We start from the raw sequence: 22,755 nt of genomic DNA, 5'->3' as shown, positions 1-22,755 counted from the left end.
CAAGGACAGTGCTCAGGCCAAGAACTCAAGCCCAGGACTGGCAAAATAAATAAAGTCAAAAGATAAAATTATAGCAACTAGAAAAGTATTTGCACAACAGTCTTAACAGACAATATTTTTCAAGGAAATGACACAGTCTGAAATGGGCAAATAACATGACAACTTATTTAAAATAAGAAAGATAAATGCTCAATTAGCTTAAAAAACTGAGCTTAGAAGAATTCAAGAAATAAAATTATACTTTTAACTACTTACAGAAAGGAAAAAACAACACAAAACAGTAAAACTCAGTGTTGACTATTTTGTGTGGTTTATAAATTACTAGCTATTTTGTATGGTTTATAAATTGCTAGTGAAAATATAAACTGCAACTAATATATAACCATGTTTCTTTTTGATTGGTCACGGGACTTGAACTCTGGGCCTGAGGGGCTGTCCCTGAGCTCTTCAGCTCAAGGTGACTACCCTACTCTTGGGCCTGAGTGTTGTCTCTGAGCTCTTCAGCTCAAGGCTACCACCCTACCCCTTGAGGCTAACAGCCCCACTTCCCCTTTTCTAGTGATTAATTGGAGATAAGAGTCTCAGTCTTTAGTGCCCCAGCTGGCTTTGAACCAGGATCCTCAAATCTCAGTCTCCTGAGTAGCTAGGATTACAGGCATGAGCCACCACGCTGGCTTTCTTTTCCCCCTGGTCCTTGGACTTGAATTCTGGGGCTGGACTCTCCCTGAGCCTCTCTGTGTTCAAGGCTAGCCACTTCTTGAGCCACAAATCTACTTCCACCTTTTGAAAACAAAAATGGTACTGAAGAATTTAACCCAGGGCTTCATACACGCTGGGCAAGTACTCTACCACTAAGCCACATTCCCAGCCCCATTTTCATGTCTCTTAACTCAGAGAGCTGACCTTTTAAAAAAAATCAAAATGTAAACTGAGTGTTCTATACTCTTTTGAAAACACAGCTGTCTGGTTAAGACCTTCATTCTAGGTAGGAAAGGTTGGGGTTTTTTTCTCCAAATCCATTAATAATATAAAAAGTATATCTGTTCCTTTAGCTCTGCTAAGATCAGTCTACTCACTCAACACTGACTTTGTGGTCCTTAGCTGCTTTCTTTGGCCTTCTCATAAAGAAACCATAGGTGTTTGGAGGACAAAAGTAATTTAAGTAGTACTGTTTTGACCTTATTTAATTAACTATAAGCATTCTGAAGGCAGAATTAAAATGTATCTTCTCCTTGTATATGGTAGGCACATAGCAAATAGGTTAATGTTACTCAGTATGAATTCATTATTTCAATGAAATTTTATTGAATATCATGAAGGATCCACACTATATCCCACATGCATGCAAGACATATTACTAGCTTAATGATATAAACAGAAGTTGCAATGACACTCTGTAATAAAATCTGCAGAAGAAAATACATAGCACAAATTAACTTGGGCACCAGTCTAAAAAAGAACAGAAGCTTCGCAGGAAAAAAAAAAAAAACTTTACATTAAAAATAAACCTTACAGGACAAAATAAGGCTAAGTAGTTAAAGAATAAAGGCTTTTATTCAGACAACTTGGGACTCTTGGCTCTTCTACTTATCACCTGTGCAGTCTTAAACTGCTTTCATTTCTGCGCTAATGACTGGATGTTTAAAAGAAAAAAAAAAAACAGCTTACACCTGTATCTGAGTAGATAAATGGAACAGCCAGTGGGAAACCTTCAACTAACACAAATTCATCTAATACTGTTCCCCATAAAAAATAAGTTACTGTCAGGCTCTATTTTCTCATGCTTATGAGCTTCAACACGTCTTATTTTTAGCTGAATGCAACTACCCAACTAGGGACTGTATATGAACTGCCAGGGAATTATGAAGGTCATCTAGTGAACCTAAATCAAGACTCATCTTCAAGACCACCACCAGATGTACACAGTCGCTAGACGGCTGGGGTATCAGAATCGCACCCGGAAGTCAGGAAATTCTACTTCACTTTGTGGACAGGTTAAACTTCTTTTCGAATCTACCACACCTGGCCCCGAGATGCCTCGTTCAATCCTTTCACAAACATAGGTGTACAGATTACCAAGGGCAACACCAAACAAGACCTCTGAAAAGACAACTGGGTGTCCACACCTTCAGTTCAGGACTAATGACAGCTGGTGGGACAAACAGATCCAAGATAACCAAAGGAAAGAGACGGGGATTCTTTTAACTCGTGAGAGGTGAAAAAGTAACAAGTACGTGGCCATGGCACCCCTAACTGCGGCAGGAACCGCGAGCTGAATTACAGTAAAGAAAATGAATTATATATATATATATTGATTGATTGATTGCATATCCGTGCCTTAAGGACTGTACTTACCAAAGCTCAACTCAGCCTGGAACGGGAACCACGAGAGCAAAGCTTGCAGGGAGGGAGGCCCGCAGCCCCTGGAATTGCTGTCGGGGGTCGGGGGGGGGGGCGGCGTCACCTGCCCCGAGCCAGCACGCGTGCGCAGAGCGCCCACTGTGAGCCAGGCATGGCGCCAGGGAGACCACCGCGGGGATTCCCCCCCCTCGGTGCGGAATTCCGACCCGTCCCTCAGCAGCTCGAGAGAAAAAAAAAAAAAAGCTTCGCCGACGTCACTCGCAGGTACGGGGTCTGAAGTGGGGCGGGGAAATGAAGAGATTTCAGAGTCAACTCACCCAAAGCGGACCACCGCCAGCAGCGGCCAGGCCCACCATTACCATTTGGAGAAGGGGGAACAAGTCGGCCCTCCCCGAAACCTTCACTAAGCCTCCGAAGACTCCACGACTCTCTCACCCCACCCCCGAATCCGGTCGCGAAGCAGAACTCACCGGTGGTCACTGTCGTCGATCACGAAGGAACACTCTACGTCCAGCTGAAGACCAGCTTTTAGTGACACCCCCTCGTACCCAGACTTTAATCTGCTCACTCCTTCCTAGTCACAACCAAACGCTCGGAGCCCTGGAAAGAGCAGACACTTCGACCAATCATCTGCGAGAAGCCCGCCTAATGGGCGGGAATCTTGCCTGCTCGGTCAGCGGAGAAAGCGGAAGTCGCTTCCTCCGTCAAGCTTGGTTGAGTAGTTCTCCCTCCCTCCCCCCCCAAGCCCCGCCCCCCCGCAGTGGTTAACTCGGACGTCTGTTTGTTTGAAGCGGGCGCCAAAGGTGGCGGGAATTCACCCCGGGCTCCCATTGGTGAGTTTGTGAGCCAATGACGAAAGGGTTGACTCTGGGAGTGGGTGGGCTGATCGGTTACCTAGAGACGCCGGAAGGACCTGGCTTCCTTTTCTGGATTTAGTTAGGAGGGACTGGCCTACCAAGAAACTCGCTCTATCTTCAGAATTAACGGGGTCAGTTTTGTTTAGAATTTATATTCCTTTCATTCCTATTTATATTACTATAAACCTGGATTTCCCTGGGTGGTGTGGATGATAGGGTTGGGGGAATTCAATATGGCCTGTCATTGTGTCTGCCTTCCTGTACATACCAAGAAATCGGTTAAAATCCTTTAAACCCTATCCCTGTGGTGTAAAGTGGTTGTCCAACGTTTTCAAAGTTCTTCGAGGTCTGGCTAGGTTGTTTCTTTTTTCTTGTGGGGGGGGCGGTATTTTTGTTTTTGTTTTCCTATCCCAACAAGCCATTTCACCCCTCTAATGCCCCCAGCAACTGGCATAAAGTCTGGCACGTAAGAGCTTGACCGAGGATAAGAGAATGAATGACAGGCTGAGTTATCAAACATTCCCACAGTGCTTTTTCTCCGTTTCTTTCTCTTGTATTACTCTGCTTCACCTCCTCAGTCTTTATAAGTCCTCTTCAACGCCTCCTCTTTCATGGCACACTTGGCAGAAATGACCCTCTTCTATACACCGCATGCACTGCCTATTTTGAGGTGTGATCCTTCTCATATCTGTTAGAATGTCGTGACATTTATACTTTGCTTCCTGGGAATTCTGGCAGCTTGCTTCATGGCCCCTGATAGGCACTTAAGACAATTGTGTTAAACTGGGCTAGGCAAGTAAATGAATAAAAAATAAATAAATAAATAAATGAACCAAAGGAGGATACTCTTAGAAGAGGAAAAGGCCCAATGCCTATATGTATCTGGTCACACAAAATAATATTTATGAAAATGAACTCCAAGAAATGAAAATAAGAGGGTTTGGGGGTTTTGTTTTTTGGAGTTTTTTTGTTGTTGTTTTTGTTTTCTTTCCTTTTTGTTCTGTGTGTTCATTTATCTGTCTTTGGGAATGTAAGGGGAGGCATAGAAATGAATGAACAAATAAGGTGAATATGATGCCTCACGCCTGTAATCCCAGCTACTCAGGAGGCTGAGATCTGAGGATCTCAGTTCAAACCCAGCCCAGGCACAATTAAACTTTAGAAAATGGGAAGTGGGTCTTGGCTGGAGGGTAGGGCAGTAGCCTAGAGGTGAAGAACTCAGGGATAGTGCCCAGGCTGAGTTCAAGCCCCGTGATCCTCCAAAAAGAAAAAAGAAAGAAAGAAATGGAGGAACAAAGGGCAAAGGGTCAACAAATGCAGCAGTGGTACTCACTAGATACCGTGTTGAAAAGAAACTATACAACTTGTGGGTGGGATAGAGGAAAAACTAGGAGAGAGCTAGGGAAGGGATGACATTGTCCAAAAATAAATGTACTATTTACTTGCATAACTATAACCCTTTATTATATCACTTTTATAATTGGAAAAAAGTCTTTTTTTTTTTTTGGCCAGTCCTGAGCTTAGACTCCGGGCCTGAGCACTGTCCTTGGGCTTTCTCAAAGCCAGGGTTCTGCTACTTGAGCCTCAGCACCACTTCTGGCTTTTTTCTATGTATGTGGTACCAAGGAATTGAACCCAGGTCTTCATGCATGCTAGGCAAGCACTCTACCACTAGGCTAAACTTCCAGCCCCCCCCAAAAAAAATTTTTTTTTAAGTTAATAAAGAGCTTGGTTGTTCAATTAAGCCACGGCTCTACTTCGAGTTTTGTTTTTTGGTGTTTTTGTTTGTTTTTATTTTGGTTTTGGTGCCAGTCCTGGGCTTGAGCTCAGGGTTTGAGCACTGTCCTTGGACTTTCTCAAGGCTAGAGCTCTACCACTTGAGCCTCAGCACCACTTCCAGCTTTTTTCTATGTATGTGGTATGAGGAATCAAACCTGGGTCTTCGTGCATGCTAGGCAAGCACTCTACCACTAGGCCAATCCCCCCCCCACCCCCCACCCTGTTTTTGTTTTTGTCATGGGACTTGAACTCTGGGCTTGGGCATTGTCCCTGAGCTCTTCAGCTCAAGGCTACCACCCTGCCCCTTGAGCCACTTCTGGTTTTCTGATGGTTAATTGGAGATAAAAGTCTCCTGGACTTTAGTCCCTGGACTGGCTTTGAACCGTGATCCTCAGATCTCAGCCTCCGGAGTAGCTAGGGTTAAAGGTATAAGCCACAGTTACTTTGAGCTTTTTTAGTGTTTAACTAGAGATAAGAATCTTATTGCCTTTCCTTCCCCACACTGGCTTTGAACTATGATCCTCAGATCTCAACCTCCTGAGTAGCTAAGGATTATAGGTGTGAGCCCACCAGCACCTGTGACAGCTACTTTTGAGATCCCACTGCAGTACACTTATCAAACTGAGTCTGGTGTTCAGTACCAAGGCTTACATTGGAATACCATAGCAAAATATGACTGTTTCAACAAACAAAGCTGTGGCTCAAGGGGTAGAGTACCAGACTTGAGCAAAAAATCCTAAGGGACAGCACCCAAGCCCTGAGTTTAAGCTCACTTAATGGTGTGCCCCTTAGGCTCCCCCACCCCCACACACAGTCAAAAAGAATGACAGTTTGTGTGACGAAGCACATCAGCAATCTAGGTTCACAGAAAGTGAAGAACCTCCTGTAGCTAAAGATAAGAATAGAGAGGCAGACAGGAAGGTGGGAGACTGTAGAAGAGACTGAAGGAGGCTGGGAGTTTGGCCTAGTGGTAAAGTGCTCACAGAGCAAGCATGAAAAAAGCCAGAAGTGCGCAGTAGCTCACACCTGTAATCCTAGCTACTCAGGAGGCTGAGATCTGAGGATCAACGTTCACAGCCAGCCTGGGCACAAAAGGACCTGAGACTCTTATCTCCAATTAACCTCTAGAAAATGGGAAGTGGAGCTTGGCTCAAAACTAGGGAAATAGCCTTGAGCTGAAGAGCTCAGGGACAGTGCCTAGGCCCAGGGGTAGGGTGGTAGCCTTGAGCTAAAGAGCTCAGGGACAGCACCTAGGCCAAGTTCAAGCCCCATAACCCATCAAAAAAAGAGAAGAAAAAGCCAGAACTAGTGCTGTCACTCAATGGCAGAGTGCTAGTCTTGAGCAAAATAAAGTCCAAGGATAGTGCCCAAGCCCTGAGTTCAAGCACCAGGACTGGCCCCAAAGAGAGAGAGAGAGAGAGAGAGAGAGAGAGAGAGAGAGAGAGAGAGAGAGAGAGAGAGAGAGAGAGAGAGAGGTTGAAGGAAGGAATAGGAAAGGCATTCTAGAAAGGTAAGGTAACCTGGTACACATGAGGAATGTACTTAACATATCCAGAAAATACTCCGGGACAGAGGCATTCCGAGATGATGAAGACAAATGTGAAAAACAACCAAAGTTCTTAAATGTTGGGAAGAGATTATTTGTGGAATGTTAGGTCAATATTTGCCTTACATTTTTTTAATGGACATATCTGTGAGCTTGATGCCTCCACTCACTTCTACCAGGTGTGTTTACATTTGGAGGGGGGAAATGTCATATTTTTGGTGAACTGGTATCTCTTCGACTAACAAGTATTTGTATAAAAGCTGAGCTAAGCCATCCTTACTCTTCTCTGGTTTCTCTTTGTTATCAGTACTATCAGAACAAACCAGTTTCATCACCAAAGTGTTACCCATGCTCAAAGAGTGCTATCATCGGGGCTGGGAGTTTGGCCTAGTGGTAGAGTGCTTGCCTAGCATGCACAAAGACCCAGGTTTGTTTCCTCGGTACCACATCCATAAACATACATAGAAAAAAGCCGGAAGTGGTGCTGAGGATCAAATGGTAGAGTGATAGCCTTGAGAAAGTCCAAGGGCAGTGCTCAGGCCCTGAGCCCAAGCCCAGGTCTGGAAAAAAAAAAAAAAAAAGTGCTATCATCCAAAGCACTGAATTTAGAGTGATAAAAATTTACCTTTCAGCCAAGAGGTGGCTCACACTTATAATCCTAGCTATTCAGGAGGCTGAGATCTGAGGATGGTAGTTCAAAGCCAGCTTTGGCACAAAGAATGGGAGACTCTTATCTCCAGTTAACCAGAAAACTGGAAGTGGCGCTGTGGCTCAAGGGTTAAGGTGGTATCCTTGAGCTGAACAGCTCAGGGACAACGTCCAGGCCCAGAGTTCAAATTCCACAACCAACAACAATGACAAAAAAACAAAACAAAACTGAGGCCACCTTACTGACCTTACTCTCTGATGCTTTTTGAAGGCTGACTATCTTCAATGTTCTCTGTACTGGATTTGCTCCATCCACCCTTATAGATTTTGTCTGGGCTTTTCCATCCTCATTCTGAGCCCAAAATGGCTGACTCTGGAACCACATCAAGTTGCTCCCTTATTCTGTGCCAAGTTTCTTGAACCACTGGAGGATCCCAGCAGAAAATGAGAAAAGGAGCAGAGAAATATCAGGTTAAAAATGCCACTATCCATATGATAATTTCTCTGGACGTGGAGAAGGCATTTGACAAAATACAACATCCATGGTAAGCAAGTTCAGCCACTCTGGAAAGCAGTGTGGAGGTTTCTTTTTTTTTTTTTCTTTTTTTTTTTTTCTTTTTTTTGCCAGTCCTGGGCTTAGGCTCAGGGCCTGAGCACTGTCCCTGTATTTTCTCAAGGCTAGAGCTCTACCATTTGAGCCACAGAACCACTTCTGGCTTTTTGCTATGTATGTGGTACCGAGGAATCGAACCTGAGTCTTTGTGCATGCTAGGCAAGCACTCTACCACTAGGCCAAACTCCCGGCCCCAATGTGTGGAGGTTTCTTAAAGAACTGAAAATAGACCTTCCCTATGATCCCTCCATACCATTCCTGGGCATCTATCCTGGACATACCCCAAGATATGATAAGGACACCTGCTCAGCTATGTTCATCTCTGCACTATTCACAATAGCCAAGCAATGGAAACAATGCAGATGCCCTACTGCAGATGAATGGATACAAAAAATGTGGTATGTATATACAATGGAATTCTACACAGCCAACAGACAAGATAAAATAATGGCATTTGCAGGGAAGTGGATGAATCTAGAGAGAATGTTGTTGAGTGAGACAAGTCAAGACCAAAGGAACAAAAGGCGCATAGTATCCTTAATATGTGGCTATTAGATCCAAACAGTACAAGAGCGATGACTCAATATTTGGGTACACAATGCTATGGACATGGTATTGGAAATATAAATGCAACTACATAAACATAAAAATTTATGACTCTATAGTCATAGTGTTTATTACATAGATTAGTATGTATCTATGACATACAAACTCTCAGCCTAATTTTAATTATGTTCTAAAATCTAAGTACCAGTGATTGTATATAGAGATTCCCTTCTTAAATACTTGTTTGTTAAATATGTCATTTGAAATATGATGTAAAAATCAATGTTAATAAATTTTTTAATAAAATAAAAAAAGAGGAAAAGGCCGGGAGTTTGGCCTAGTGGTTAAAGTGCTTGCCTAACATGCACGAAGACCCGGGTTCGATTCCTCGGTACCACATACATAGAAAAAAGCCGGAAGTGGTGCTGAGGCTCAAGTGGTAGAGCTCTAGCCTTGAGAAAAATCCAAGGACAGTGCTCAGGCCCTGAGCTTAAGCCCAGGACTGGCAAAAAAAAAAAAAAAAAAAAAAAAAAAGAGGAAAAAAGAGAGAAGCATAGCAGAGAGAAGAGGAAGGGAGGGGTAAATCTAGGACTCATTCCTATTCTTGAGAAACACCATTGCAAGTTTTCCAGGAAAATAATGGAATTTCATAATTTTCATTAATGGAAGACTTGAGCATTTAAAATTTCAGTTTTGTAATAGAATTACACAATCTAAAAGCTTAGAAAACATCAATGGTAAAAAAGCGATACTCTAACCCAGGTGTGGTGGCTCATGCCTGTAATCCTATCTACTCAGAAGGCTGAGATCTGAGGATTGCAGTTCAAAGCCAGCCCAGGCTCTAAAGTCCGTTAGACTCTTATCTCCAATTAACCACTAGAAAACTGGAAGTGGTGCTGTGGCTCAAGGGTTTGGTGGTAGCCTTGAGCAGAAGAGCTCAGGGACAACCCCCAGGCCCAGAGTTCAAGTCCCACGACTGACAAGAAAAAAAAAGTGACACCTCTAGAAACATATAAAATGTTTATTTCTTAATACAGAAGAGGATAATAATAATTTCTTTTCTGGAAATTATGTATATAAAATACTTAGGCTAAGTCAATAACTAGAAGCTACATTAAAGGAATTGGCTGCAAAAGTATGTTTTGGCAATAGTTGGAATATTTAAAGTAGTGATGATTAGATATCTAAGCCAGATCTGAAAGACAAATTTAACTCTCAAACGACATGTGGCATAAAAGTAGAGTTTCTCTCTATATCAAGGGTTGCTAAATAGAGTTCAAGAAGAACTTGGTACCCTAATAGTACATAACCTCTGATATAAGGTAGTATATTTGGAGCTCTAGAAAGGTTTCAGAGTCCAGAGCCTTCTTTTCAAGTGTAAATTAAGGACAAGGGCCTCTGTAATTTGGTTTACTGCTTGTCTAGGATGAAATAAACTCAGTAACTGAGCAAATACATTTAGATAATTTTTCTTATAATTTATCTCTGCTACAGTTTTCAGGCATTTGTCAGAAATTAGAGAATTTAATATCTGGAGAATTGTAGGTTGATATCACAGGTCAATTACAGATAGCAGGTAATTTGATTAGTGTGATTTACACTAATATAGCAATAACTATTAGATCACTACAGTTTTCTTTGTAGAAACTAGTAGTATCTGAAATTAAAATATCTGTCAAATTTTTATCTTTCATCTTCCTTTTACTATGAAGCAATGACTTAGAGGATGGTCTTACCTGCCTTACTCACCAGTCGTCTAATATGCACTATATGTTAGGCCAATTTTCAATGAATGAATAAGTGAATTAATTGATCTTGAATTTTGATATGTAACCCTATCTGGCCTTGAACTTGCCAGGTCACCCAGGCTAATCTCAAATTCACATATCATTCCATCTTCTCCTCCTCCCATAAATGCTGGGATTTCCTTGGTGGACCAGCAGGCCTGTCTTAGGTGTCAACTATTATAATGCTCATTATCGTAGAAGAGGCCAAAATGTGGGCAAAGAAAGCTCAAGATAAGGGTAGATTCCAGTGGTGATCTGAAAAGAGATTTTTTTTTTCCTCGTAGGTTCCTAGGATCAATCCAGGGAATATTGGGGTTTTATGAAGGTTTGGCTTCTTTGAATGACAATAGTCTACATTCTGACTAATTGCTAAAGCTTATTATAACCCTTTTGTCAAGTTGAGATTCCTAATAGACTTTATATGAAAGTGGGTTACTTGTTCTACAAGCTAGTAACATCCTGGACTTAAAAACTATCATTTGCTTCCACCTATTTTCTAAACTGAACCAATGCCTTCTGCCCGGTGAATGACAGATTCCTCACAGTCATGCTTAAAAAAGAATAGCAGAGGATCACAATACCTCAAAAGCAATGTACATATGGTCATACAAGATGAGACTAAACGAAATGTACTCTAAGTTATGGAAACAAAAGGTTTATCTTTGTGACTGTTGTTTTTAATGTAGTATGTAAAGCTATTTCTTTTTTCCTTTTTTTTCCACTTATGGTTAATCTCATGTGGTTACTATATCTGACTATGTTACCTGGTATGTTGTATATATGTTTATTTGTTTATTTGAAATGGGGAAGGGAAAGGGGAAAGCAAGGTGATTTGGAGGGACTGGGGGAGGAAAAAAGGGACAAAAACATGAGAAGGTATCAAGGTTTCAGAAGTAATGTACCCATTAGCTGACAAATGTAACTGTAATCCCTCTATACATTATCCCAACAATACAATACAATTTGTTTTAAAAATGCCACTATCCACCCATTTGTTAAGCCACTAGGCAGGGCTGGTTGCATCTCTAAAATTGAGGTTATGCTCCTTAAAGACAGCCCTTGAACAAGACTTTCCAGATTCTCTTAACTGCTCCCTCCCCTTTTCACTGGGCCCCAAAGCATTGCATTTTCCCTCGTGGTTTCCCTAGATTTTCAACTGCCCCCTTGATTAAACTCCTCAAATTTCTAATTCTACTGGGCCATCTGTTTTCTTGCCAGGACCCTGATACAAATGGTAAAATTTCCAAATCCCCCCAAACCAGATATGGGTTCTCAATTGTCACAAAACAATCATTTATTTAAAAAAAAAGAATTTAAAAATAGAAAGAAATGATCAAAGAAAAGTCATATGCAAATATTTAGATTTATGGGCAGATGGTTTCTACTTTATGTAATACTAAAACAACATGCAGACATTTTGTTTTGTTTTGTTTTTGTCTTAACTACGTCCATAGTGTTTCTAAAGCACAGGATTTGCTTATGACCTTATCATACCATTATAGTCAAGTACTGGTTATCCATGTGTGCTTCTCACTCCATTTTGCATCAATTTGTATTTGGAACTATTTCCTGCTACCCAGTAATGTTCTGCTCAGCCAGACTAAGACTAGCCCTGCCCTGTCTCTCAAAAACAGTGGTTAGTTAGATCACACACAAGTTTCTCCTATCTAGAGCCATGCTGATCCCATCTAGAGGGAAAATAATCAAGAACCAAGGTGTACAGGGAAACTGTACACTGTATTTTTCATGACTTCCCAATTGTATAAAAGGAAACCTAAGAAGTCAGTGGCATCTAGCAATAAAATCAGAAGCCTTCATAAAGTATTAGAGTTCATTGGGCTTGTTTTCTGATTTTTATACAAAAGAAGGTTCCATAGTTCAATGAAAATTTAACAACTGTCTCATAATTAAGTTGCATTATGTTGTACTTTACCCAAATCACAAGGCAGTAAGGGCAAGTGTACATCTTAAGATCAAAAATAAAGCAAAAAAACACTCAATGGTAATGAGTATAAAGGCAAATAAGGACCAAAGTACTTCTCTGATTCCATTTGTACCACTATTTCCTATATTATTCTAGGACATTCCTATGCTTTACTAAAAGGCTTGAGGATCTAAACTATGTGAGCATTGGTTTCAATTAGTTCATTATCTTGAATATATAGACACAAAGACAAAATAATAATCTTTCATATTAACTGTATACACTGCGTATCAACACGGTTCTTTAACAAAGGATTGAAAACAACTGTTAGAGGCTGGGCACAGGTGGCTCACATGTGTAATCCTAGTTACTCAGGAAGCTGAGAGACCTGAGGATCATGGTTCAAAGCCAGCCTGGGCACAAAAGTCTGTGAGACTCTTTATCTCCAATAAACCACTAGAAAACTGGAACTGGAAGTGGCAGCATGGCTCAAATGGTAGGATGGTAGCCTTGAGCTGAAGAGCTCAGGGACAGTGCCCAAGCCCAGAGTTCAAGCCCCATGACTGACAAACCACCACCACAACGAATAACTGTTAGAGACTCATACTATGTTACAAGTGAAGTAGATTTCAGAGTTCACCAAGCCCAGCTCCCTAATTTCATAGACAAGAAAACAGAAACCCAGACAGGTTTAACAAGTTGTCTAAAGTTACAGTGATTACATAGGTGACATTATGAGTTTACCAGTTGATCTACAAGTGGCATACTTTTCAAACTCATCCTCCCTCCCTCCCTCCCTCTCTCTCTCTCTCTCTCTCTCTCTCTCTCTCTCTCTCTCTCTCTCTCTCTCTCTCTCTCTCTGTTGTTGTTATTGTCCTTCTGGGGCCTGAAATCGGGGCCTAGGTGCTGACTCTGAGCTTCTTTTGCTAGTGCTTTACCCACTGGAGTCATAAGCCACACTGGTAGCTCACACCTGAAATCCTAGCTACTAAGGAGGTTGAGATCTGAAGATCCTGGTTTGAAGCCAGCTTGGGCAGAAAAGTCCATGTCCATGGGGTTCTTTTATTTCTAATAAACTACTCAGAAAAGGCTGAAAGTGGCACTATGGCTCAAGTGGTAGAACACTAGCCATGGTCTCACCAACTTTGCTGCCTGGGCTAGCTTTGAACTGAGAGCCTCAGATTTCAGCCACCTGAGTAGCTAGGATTACAGGCATGAGCCACCAGCAACTGGCTTGCAATTATTTCATTCAATGTGTTTTCTTACTTTTGCATTTTGTCTAATCATATGTAAACAAGGTGCATGGTATCATGTGATACCATGATTCAGTGACATTCAATGAAAAGAGAATTCTGTACTTTTATATACGTTCTGTATGAATATATTTTGTTATGAATGGAACCAGTATGGATACTAAATAATAAAAACACTGATATTGTCTGCCACCTTTTACATCCATGCACTCATGACATCTTTATTTTTTTTCATGAAAGAAGAACATCATAAGATCAGAAATGACTGTTCATTTGTTGACTGCTATGAACAAACCATCTAAATAGCAAAGACTGAGAAATAACAGGCCAAATTTGGCCAGTAACCAGAAAAAGAGAGACCAAGGGAACAGACTAGCACTTGTCAGTGGCTCTTGGATTGACATAGACAACTAAATTCAATGTAGTATTTATTTTAACACCACAATGAAATGAAATGCTAATAAAGAGAATATGTAATAAAATCAGTAACTATAAGGTAAATTGCATCTTATATTTTTCTCAAGGAAAAAAAAAGCTTATTTTTTGGCAAATGGTTCTGTAGTTAGAGAATGTGAAGACACTTTAAACTCATCTCCCCCATATGAAAATGTCCCCAGATTATCAAGTTGAAAGGCACATACCACTGCCTGAGCAGTTCAAGTTGTCTTTAGCGTGTGAAATTTTAATTGTGCTTTTCTTTTTAACTTGCTGTCAATGCAGTATGACCTTAAAAAGTGACGCCCGTGCATATGTATAGTTTCTTTTCAGATAGACCAATCCTCTTCTTTTCTGGCTTGCACTTTCTGAAGGTATTTTGTTAGTTTTTTGTCTTTATAAAGGACCTAGCCCACAATGGTGCCCGGAAGACGAACTTCACAGTTTGTGCTCTGTTTTATCTAAAGGCAAAGTCATCTTTCAGAAATGGAATTTTTTGGAAAAACAGCTTTGATGGCACTTCCGTGTTGTTATTTCTGGGGAAGCAAAAGTCCTGGATTATTGTCTTTCCTTACTGGTTGCTTAAGGCTTACTTCACTTCCAGAAGAGATGATTGGCAAACTATTGTCCATATGGTATCTAATGAGGTGGCCAACATTATCGAAGACGTGATCCTTGGTCCTTACCTTCAAAAGGAAGTACAAATATATATGTAGGTTAGCTGGATGTGGTGGCTTTTGCCTGTAATCCTGGCTACTCAGGAGGCTGTAATCTGAGGATCAAGGTTCAAAGACAGCCAGGGCACAAAACGTCCTGAGACTCTTATCTGCAATTAATCACTAAAAAACAGGAAGTGGGGCTTGGTCCAAAGATAGGGTGGTAGCCTTAAGCTGAAAAGCTCAGGGACAGCATCCAAACCCAGAGTTCAAGCCCCATAACCCATAAATATATATATATATATATATATATATGTAGAATATATACATGTGTGTAGAATATATGTAGATTAAATCACAGTGGTTCCTTTGAAAGGTACATACAAGGTACATACAAGGCAAAAAGAAAGAAAAAAAAGGGGGGGGGGTGCTGGGTGCTGGTGGCTCATACCTATAATCCTAGCTGTAAACCTGTATCTCAGGAAGCTAAGATCTGAGAATCATTATTCAAAGCCAGCCTAGGCACAAAGTCCCTGAGACTCTTATCTCCAATTAACCACCAGAAAAGGAAGTGGAACTGTGGCCCAAGGGGTAGGGCAGGGGCTGTAACCTTGAGCTGAAGAGCTAAGGGATAGCACCAGGCCCAGGGTTCAAGCACCATGACCCAGCCCCCCCCCAAAAAAATCAAAAACAAAACAAAAAAACTACCTATCTGTTGTTGAATGTGCAGGTAACAGGTATTCATTGAATGCATTGAGTTGGACTGAGAAGAGCAGAAGGAATTGTCCTCTACTTAACCACCGGACAACCTACACTGACACCTCTATTTGTCTTTTATTTACCTCTTCCACCTTTAGCTGGAAGGCTAAGGAAAAGGTCTATAACTCAGCCTCCCACGGTCGTGGATTTGGGGTTTGGGAGTGTCTTTGAGAGTCTCCTCCGGGAAACAACATCCTGTGAAATGTGTCCTGCTTTTGCACAATTACCTTGCCTTCAGGATCCACCAGGAGAAGATGTTTGGCCTGGCCTCCCTGTAGTCCACTCAACACATACTGGCCAGGGGACGTGACACTCTCTCGAACCAAAAAGTCCCCATCCTTTACCAAAAGGCTCTCTGCAGCCTTCCGGCTCAGCTTGCCATGGTAGCATTCTTCATTCCACAGCTGCTGCCTGATGTGTGGCAGAGGACAAGAGCCAGGGGCCTTGGCCCCTGGCTGCACGGTTTCTGGTGCCTCTGAAGTCAGAACACACAGACATACATCACCCAGTTGCCTCCCTGTTCATCCAGTCCATCATTCCCTCTGCAAATACAATCTTGAGGTCCTACTATGTGCTAGGACACTGTGACCTAACACTGGATCTGCAACAAATGCAATTGTTGTTCTCAAAATTCACACTAGGCCATAATGGAACTGTTGATCTAGGCATTGCCTTTGGCTTCTGTTTCCACGAGCTGTTAGGCTCAAGGGGTAGGGTGGTAGCCTTGAGCTAAAGAGCTGAGCACAGCACCCAGGCCTAGAGTTCAAGCCCCATGACCAACCAAAAAAAAACAAAAACAAACCAAAAAACTATAAACACAAAGGACTGGGGTATGGCTCAAATGATAGAGCAAGCATGAGGACCTAAGTTTCCACCCCCGTGCCACCTAGAAACACAAAAATATTCCACAAAGTTCTAATCCACTATTAACTATGTTAAAGATTTGAGGTTGAGAAAGAATGTGCGTGTGTGTGTGTGTGTGTGTGTGTGTGCACGTGCGTGTGTGTTTGGTCATGGGGCTTGAACTCTGGGCCTGGGTGTTGTCCCTGAGCTCTTCATCTCAAGGCTACTGCCCTACCCTTGAGCCAAGCCCCACTTCCCATTTTCTAGAGGTTAATTGGAGATAAAAATCTCTGGTCTCTTTGTGCCAGGGCTTTCTTTGAATCTTGATCCTCAGATATCAGCCTCCTGAGTACCTAGGATTACAGGTGAGAGCCACCTGGCTTTCCACCCCACCCCATCCTCCACCCCATCCCCTACCCCATGAGAAAAAGAATATTTTTTTAACTACCTAGAAAAGTGAAGCCAGGGGTGGGGAATGTGGCCTAGTGGCAGAATGCCTGCCTAGCATACATGAAATGCATGAAGCCCTGGGCTCTATTCTTTGGTATCACATATACAGAAAAGGTCAGAAGTGATGCTGGCTTTAGTGGTAAAGCCCTTGAGAAAGCCCGAGGATAGTGCCCAGGCCCTGAGTTCAAGTCCCAGGACTGGCAAAAAAAAAAAGTGAAGCCAAGGGCTAGATGCCAGTAACTCACCGTGATCTAAGGATCATAGTTCAAAGCCAGCCCAGACAGAAAAAGTCCCCATGAGACTCATCTCCAGTTAACCACTCAAAACTCAGAAGTGGCATTGTGGCTCAAAGTGGTAAAGCACTAGCCTTGCACAAAAGACTCATGGTCAACACCTAGGCCCTGAGTTTAATTCCCACGACCACCACCACCACCAACAAATCTTTATAATGAGAACAACTAAACAGGGTTTTCTCCAAAAGATATGGTCACGTCCTAATTCCAAGCCATTATGAATGGGAGCTGATGTGGCAATGGTCTTTGCACATATAATTACATTAAGGGTCTTGCAATGATGATTGTATCATGTCATGCTCTCATCTCATCCAAAACACAGTGACTGGCCTTTTAGACAAAGAGGAGCTGTGAGACACAGAGCTCCTGTGGAAAATGGTGTGAAGACGACTCAAAGATCAGGGAAACAATGACAAGCCAAGAAACATCAAGGCTAGAAGACTGCTACCAGACACAAGTAGTACAGCATGTGACACAGGCCCTTCCAGTCCCCCCAAGTGGAGTCGGATCCTTAACCTCCACAGCCATGAGAAAGTGTCTTTTATTGTCTTTCTGACACTCATTCCTGGCCATCAGTTACCCACCCAGATAACAAGGAATAGGTACTCACTTCCTCCATGCCAGGGGCTGCCCAGGGGCTGGACTGAGCTTTGACTTTGGGCAGAGCCAAGGGTACTGGGAAGAACTTGCGTGTTGATGTAGCAGGGATCATCAAAGAGATCCACTCGACACACGTGCTTCATGAAGGAGGCATCTGGCTGGGACTGTGGCCCATACTCATGGGCATTTCCTGCACAGAGTAGCAGCCATCAGTGCACACTAACATGGGCTTTGTCAACAGTAAGTCCTATTTGATTTGACAACTGAAAGGAAGCTGGAAGTCACCCCCACCCTAAACAAAGATGGAATCCTTACTTTTAGGTTGGACAAGGACCAGCCTTTAAGGAAAAACAACAAACATCCCTCAGTTGACTTATTACTTCAAGTGTAGACAGGAGACAAGCAGAAAGACTCAAAATAGAAATGACCAGGGAAGGAAAAGATTCACTTATTCTAGCACTGACCCACAGCTTAGAACAACCTGGGGATGAGTCATGCATATAGGATATTGAACTCAAATGTCTATTGTCAAAACTTTAAAAAGCTTCTTAAAAAAAAAAAAAACAGGGAAAAAAAGTTTCTTAATTTTTTTGGTACCAGACAGTACAGGGGTTTGAACTCAGGGCTTAGATACTATCCTTTAACTTTTATTCTTCAAATCTTGGTGTTCTACTACTTGAGTCACAGCTGCTCCATTGAGGGCTTTTTGCCGACTAACTGGGGTTAAGAGTCTCATGGATTTCCCTGCCAGAGCTGGCTTTGAACTGTGACCCTCAGAGGCTAGCCTCAGAATAGCTAGGATTAGAGGTGTGAGCCACCAGCCAGCATCTGGCTTGGTTGTCACTTCATTAAAGAAACCAGCCCCAAATTAAGTTAGATTTCCATACTATTTGTCTTCGTCATTGTCTTGGATTCTAAAGACAATTTGTTGGTATCTTCTAAAGATGTGTCTTCCCAGTGCCAAACTATGAGTCCCTAGTACCCAATACAGTGCTTAAATCATAAAAGGTTTTCAACATCCAGACCCAAGTTCAAAACCCAGGGGTGGGCCAGGAGTTTGGCCTAATGGTAGAGTGCTTGTCTAGCATGCACGAAGACCACATACATAGAAAAAGCCAGAAATGGTGCTGTGGCTCAAGTGGCAGAGTGCTAGCCTTGAGGAAAAAGCCCAAGGACAGTGGTCAGGCCCTGAGTTCAAGCCCCAGGCCTGGCAGAACAAAAGACAAAAAATAAAACCCAGTAATAATGCAAGTACTCACGGACACATGTACATGCATGTGTGTGTGTGTGCGTGCGCACGCACACACACACACACACACACACACACACACACACGAATAATAATGAACAAAAAAAGGTTGGCAGGAGGGGACAAGTGACAGATGGAGAGGGGCACTGTACTGACCTGTCACCCTGCCTTGCTCCAGACAGTTTTCATACACACTGCTGCACTTGGACTTGCCAGGCTATATGAACAATGAAGCATGAAACATTTACAAACAATCTACATTCAAACCCTTCTTGGGGAGGAGTGGGGTGCTTGAAAGCTCAAGGCCAGGGTGCTGTCCCTGAGCTCTTTCACTCAAGGCTAGCACTCTACCACTTGGAGCCATAGCTCCGTTTCTGGTTTTCTGGTGGTTAGTTGGAGATAAGAGCCTCATGGACTTTCCTGCCCAGGCTGACTTTGAACCATGATCCTCAAACCTCAGATTGCTGAGTGGCTAGGATTAAAGGTATCAGCCAACAGTGTCCACCACATTCAAATGATAGAGAGAGAGAGACAGAGAGAGAGAGACAGAGAGACAGAGAGACAGAGACAGAAAGACAGAGAGAGACAGAGAAGCCGAACACAGTGGCTCACACCTGTAATCCTAGCTATTCAGGAGACTGAGATCTGAGGATCAAGGTTCAAAGCCAGCCCAGGCACAAAAGGACCTGAGACTCTTTGTTTTATTTTGTTTTTGTTTTTGTTTTTGTTTTTTTTTTTTTGCCAGTCCTGGGCTTGGACTCAGGGCCTGAGCACTGTCCTTGAGTTCTTCTTCTCAAGTTCAGAGCTCTACCACTTGAGCCTCAGCACCATTTCTGGCTTTTTTCTATGTATGTGGTACTGAGGAATCGAACCTGGGTCTTCGTGCATGCTAGGCAAGCACTCTACCACTAGGCTAAACTCCCAGCCCGGACCTGAGACTCTTATCTCAAATTAACCTCTACAAAATGGGGAGTGGGGCTGGGCTCAAAGGTAGGACAGTAACCTTGAGCTGAAGAGCTCAGGGACAGTGCCCAGGCTGAGTTCAAGCCCCATGACCCACAAAGAAAAGAGAGAGAGAGAGAGGGAGAGACCCAGAACCTCAATAATTGTACTCCCAGAAGATTATTTCACACAATTTCATTCTCTAACAGATCAGAAACAGATTTTGGTTGGGAAGACCATACCCCTTTTAGTTTGCCTTTGGTCCAGCAGCAGTAGGGAGGATTAGGGGGGTCGGGGTGGGGTCATAAAGACCACCAGTATCTTGTATCTGGGGATTCTTGCCTCCACTCCAGCATTTGCATTCTAGGGCACATAATCAAGCCTCAGTGAGAAAGTGATTTGAGGACATGTGTATGAATGCTGGCCAGGTAAGCTAGCTAACTTTAAGTTTGGCAAACTGTATTCATGGACAAAAAAAGGGTATAGAGCTGGCAGGAGGGATGCCAGGATCAAGAATGCAGAGAAATAACTCACTTTGGAGACAGCAATGAGGCAAGGAGAGAGCAGGGAAGACTTGAGACTAGGGAAGGGTGATGCTAAGGATAAGAGGTTGGATGGCCCTCATTTGCGCCATGAAAAGAAGGGTAGAGTCAGCATCTGCTAAGTCAGTGGGCAGAATGTTGGGGGAGAAAATCATCTAGTCCAGGCTCCCACCCTGATTTCCTCCCTGGCTACACATTTGACAAAGATAGCCCTTTTCTCTGCACTACCCCTCAAGTTTGGAAATCCTCAAGCTAAAAGTACTCCAGTGATAAAAGCAGAATCACATTCCTGGTTGCAGTTGCAATTTTAAAAAAATCATTCACTTACCAAATAACACAATTTCTCACACCGGACGGGGCAGTAAGCCATTTGTTCAGCAAGTTGAACTTTAATCCGCACATCTGAGATGCCACCTGCTGGTGGCTGCTTTCCTGGGATTTCATTGTAGTATTCGTGATCTTCTCTCTCCTCGGCTTGTATCTCCTCACTGAAAGGGGGGAATTTTTTTTTTTTAAACTTGAGAGATTGGGTGGGAATTCAAGGTTGCATTAAAAATCTCTGTACTCCTGGCTACAAGTTTGACCTTGTGGTAGAGTGCTTGCCTAGCATGCGCAAAGACCCAGGTTCAATTCTTCCATACTACATACATAGAAAAAGCTGGAAGTGGTGCTGTGGCTCAAGTGGTAGAGCTCTAGCCTTGAGAAAGCCCAAGGACAGTGCTCAGGCCCTGAATTCAAGCCCCAGGACTGGCAAAAAAAAACCCAAAACATCTCCTAAGTTGATGGGGGAGGGGTCTGAGTGATGTCAAACATTTGGGTGGAAGTGTCTAGGTGGCTGTGTTGTTCATTCAACTAGCTACAGACAGTGGAAGAGGAGTGAGCCAACCAAAAGTGCAAAGGATGATGTCTCTGTAGCCTCTGAAGTGATCAACAGTGGTAATAAGCATAATAGCAATAAATAATGAGCTCTCTACATGAAGACATTTTTGACATAAGATCATAAAAATGCAAAGATCTTGAGTGTTTGCAGCACAGTTCAGTTGTTCTGCTGTGGAAACATGAGAAAATACAGATACTGTTCTTAGGTTACAGGGCCTAGCCCTGTTTACTAGACTAAAATGTAAGTGAGAGGGAAGGTGGCTGGGGGAGAAAGACAGAGAGAGAGAGAGAGAGAGAGAGAGAGAGAGAGAGAGAGAGAGAGAGAGAGAGAGAGAGAGAGAGAGAGAGAGAGAGAGAGAGAGAGGTTAAGACTGTGCCTGTACAAATCTAACATCTATAGGATTCATGAAGAAATATTAGAACCGTATGTGTCAAGTGAGTAAATTTATATAAACTGTGCAATTGTTTAAAAAATTGACACTAAGTTAAAAAAAAGAAACAAAAATACTTTTCTTCCCAAATGGAATTAGCAAAAGCTTTCTCTAAAAACAATAAGTCATTTTAGTTGTCTGTATTTTATTGTTTTATGCCAGTACTGGGGCTTGAAACACATGTCCCCTTAGCTTCCCCCCCCCCTCCCCGCCTCCCCGGCAGTCCTGGAGCTTGAACTCTGGGCTTGGGCATTGTCCCTGAGCTCCTTTTTTGCTCAAGGCTGGTACTCTACCAAGAGAGCCACAGCACCACCTTTCCTGCCTGCAGTGCCTTCAAACTGAGATCCTCAGATCTCAGCCCCCTGAGTAGCTAGGATTACAGGTGTGAGCCACCAGCACCTGGTTGTCCCATAGAATATTTGCTCAGTTGGTGCTCCACTTTCAGGGGTTTTTTTGGTGGTAAGCTGAAGATAAGATTCTCACAGACTTTCCTAACTGGGTTGGCTTCTAACTGGGATCCTCAGATCTCAGCCACTTGAGTAGCTGAGATTACAAGGGTGAGCTGCTTTGTAGAAGCAGCTGACTCTACCTATAAACATACAGTTTTCTTGGATTCATTTCACAGACAAAAAATAACAGCACTGAGTCAGCAGCACACATTCCATAGCCCCTTTTTCTTGTGTGTGTGTGTGTGTGTCTGTCTGTCTGTCTGTCTGTCTGTCTGTCTGTCATGGGGCTTGAGTTCAGAGCCTACCTACACACTGTCGTCCCTGTGCTCTTTTTGCTCAAGGCTAGCACTCTACCAATTTGAGCAACAATCACTTCCAGCTTTCTGATGGTTAATCAGAAATGAATGTCTCATGAACTTTCTGCCCAAGTTGCACTTGAATCTCCATCCTCAGATCTCAGCCTCCTGAATGGCGGGGATTACAGGTGTGAGTCACCAACACTTGGCTAACAACTCCTTTTACTTTGTTACCGAAGACTGCCTCATAAAAAGAGATCTCCAAACCCACTGTTGGCTGATACACAAAATATCAATACAAAAATTCAGGAAAACACATTCTTTGTAAAAGGAGAACTAGAGCTAGAGAACTCCTTGCATTCCATCCCAGAGTAGAGTCTGAAGGGCCTAAGAGGGTTCAGCTTCCCTCCTGGATTTTCTGGGCCTTGGCGAGACCCCTGGGCATGGAGCTCCTTCCCCACCACACAAGAGCAAGAGCAAGGGGACCTTCCCACAATAACCCAGCTCCAGAACACGATACACAGCCAACATCCAATTCTTACTATTTTGCTCCTGGATCTTGGTTTTACTTTTGTTTTCTTTTCTTTTCTTTTTTTTTTTTGCCAGTCCTGGGCTTG

At 42.8% G+C, this 22,755-nt stretch overlaps 2 protein-coding genes across 8 annotated transcripts in view; both read right to left on the bottom strand.

The window, feature by feature from the left end:
- Cep152 (centrosomal protein 152) overlaps positions 1-7,531 on the bottom strand; it is a 75,497-nt gene extending 67,966 nt beyond the window's left edge. For 6 of the 7 annotated variants that reach the window (XM_090358453.1, XM_090358447.1, XM_090358450.1 and 3 more), the window contains exon 1: positions 2,356-2,442. The gene's annotated coding sequence lies outside the window, so the exon portion shown is untranslated. Of the gene's footprint in view, positions 1-2,355; positions 2,443-2,831; positions 2,962-7,438 lie in introns of those variants that run through there. The other variant, XM_090358448.1, reaches the window with a different exon arrangement.
- Positions 7,532-13,421: 5,890 nt separating this feature from the next.
- Shc4 (SHC adaptor protein 4) overlaps positions 13,422-22,755 on the bottom strand; it is a 58,148-nt gene continuing 48,814 nt past the window's right edge. The window contains exons 8-12 of the mRNA XM_090358455.1: positions 20,412-20,571; positions 18,756-18,816; positions 17,361-17,540; positions 15,392-15,639; positions 13,422-14,435 (exon numbers count right to left, since the gene is read on the bottom strand). Of these exons, the coding sequence (XP_090214581.1) occupies positions 14,280-14,435; positions 15,392-15,639; positions 17,361-17,540; positions 18,756-18,816; positions 20,412-20,571 (805 nt within the window). The 3' untranslated portion in view covers positions 13,422-14,279. The remainder of the gene's footprint in view (positions 14,436-15,391; positions 15,640-17,360; positions 17,541-18,755; positions 18,817-20,411; positions 20,572-22,755) is intronic.

The sequence above is a fragment of the Megascapheus bottae genome, chromosome 25 (assembly GCF_031878675.1).
Source record: "Megascapheus bottae isolate mThoBot1 chromosome 25, mThoBot2.hap1, whole genome shotgun sequence".
In the NCBI taxonomy this organism is placed as follows: Eukaryota; Metazoa; Chordata; class Mammalia; order Rodentia; family Geomyidae; genus Megascapheus; species Megascapheus bottae.
The sequence above is the reverse complement of the archived record's forward strand: the minus strand, read 5'-3'. Positions and strand labels throughout refer to the sequence as shown.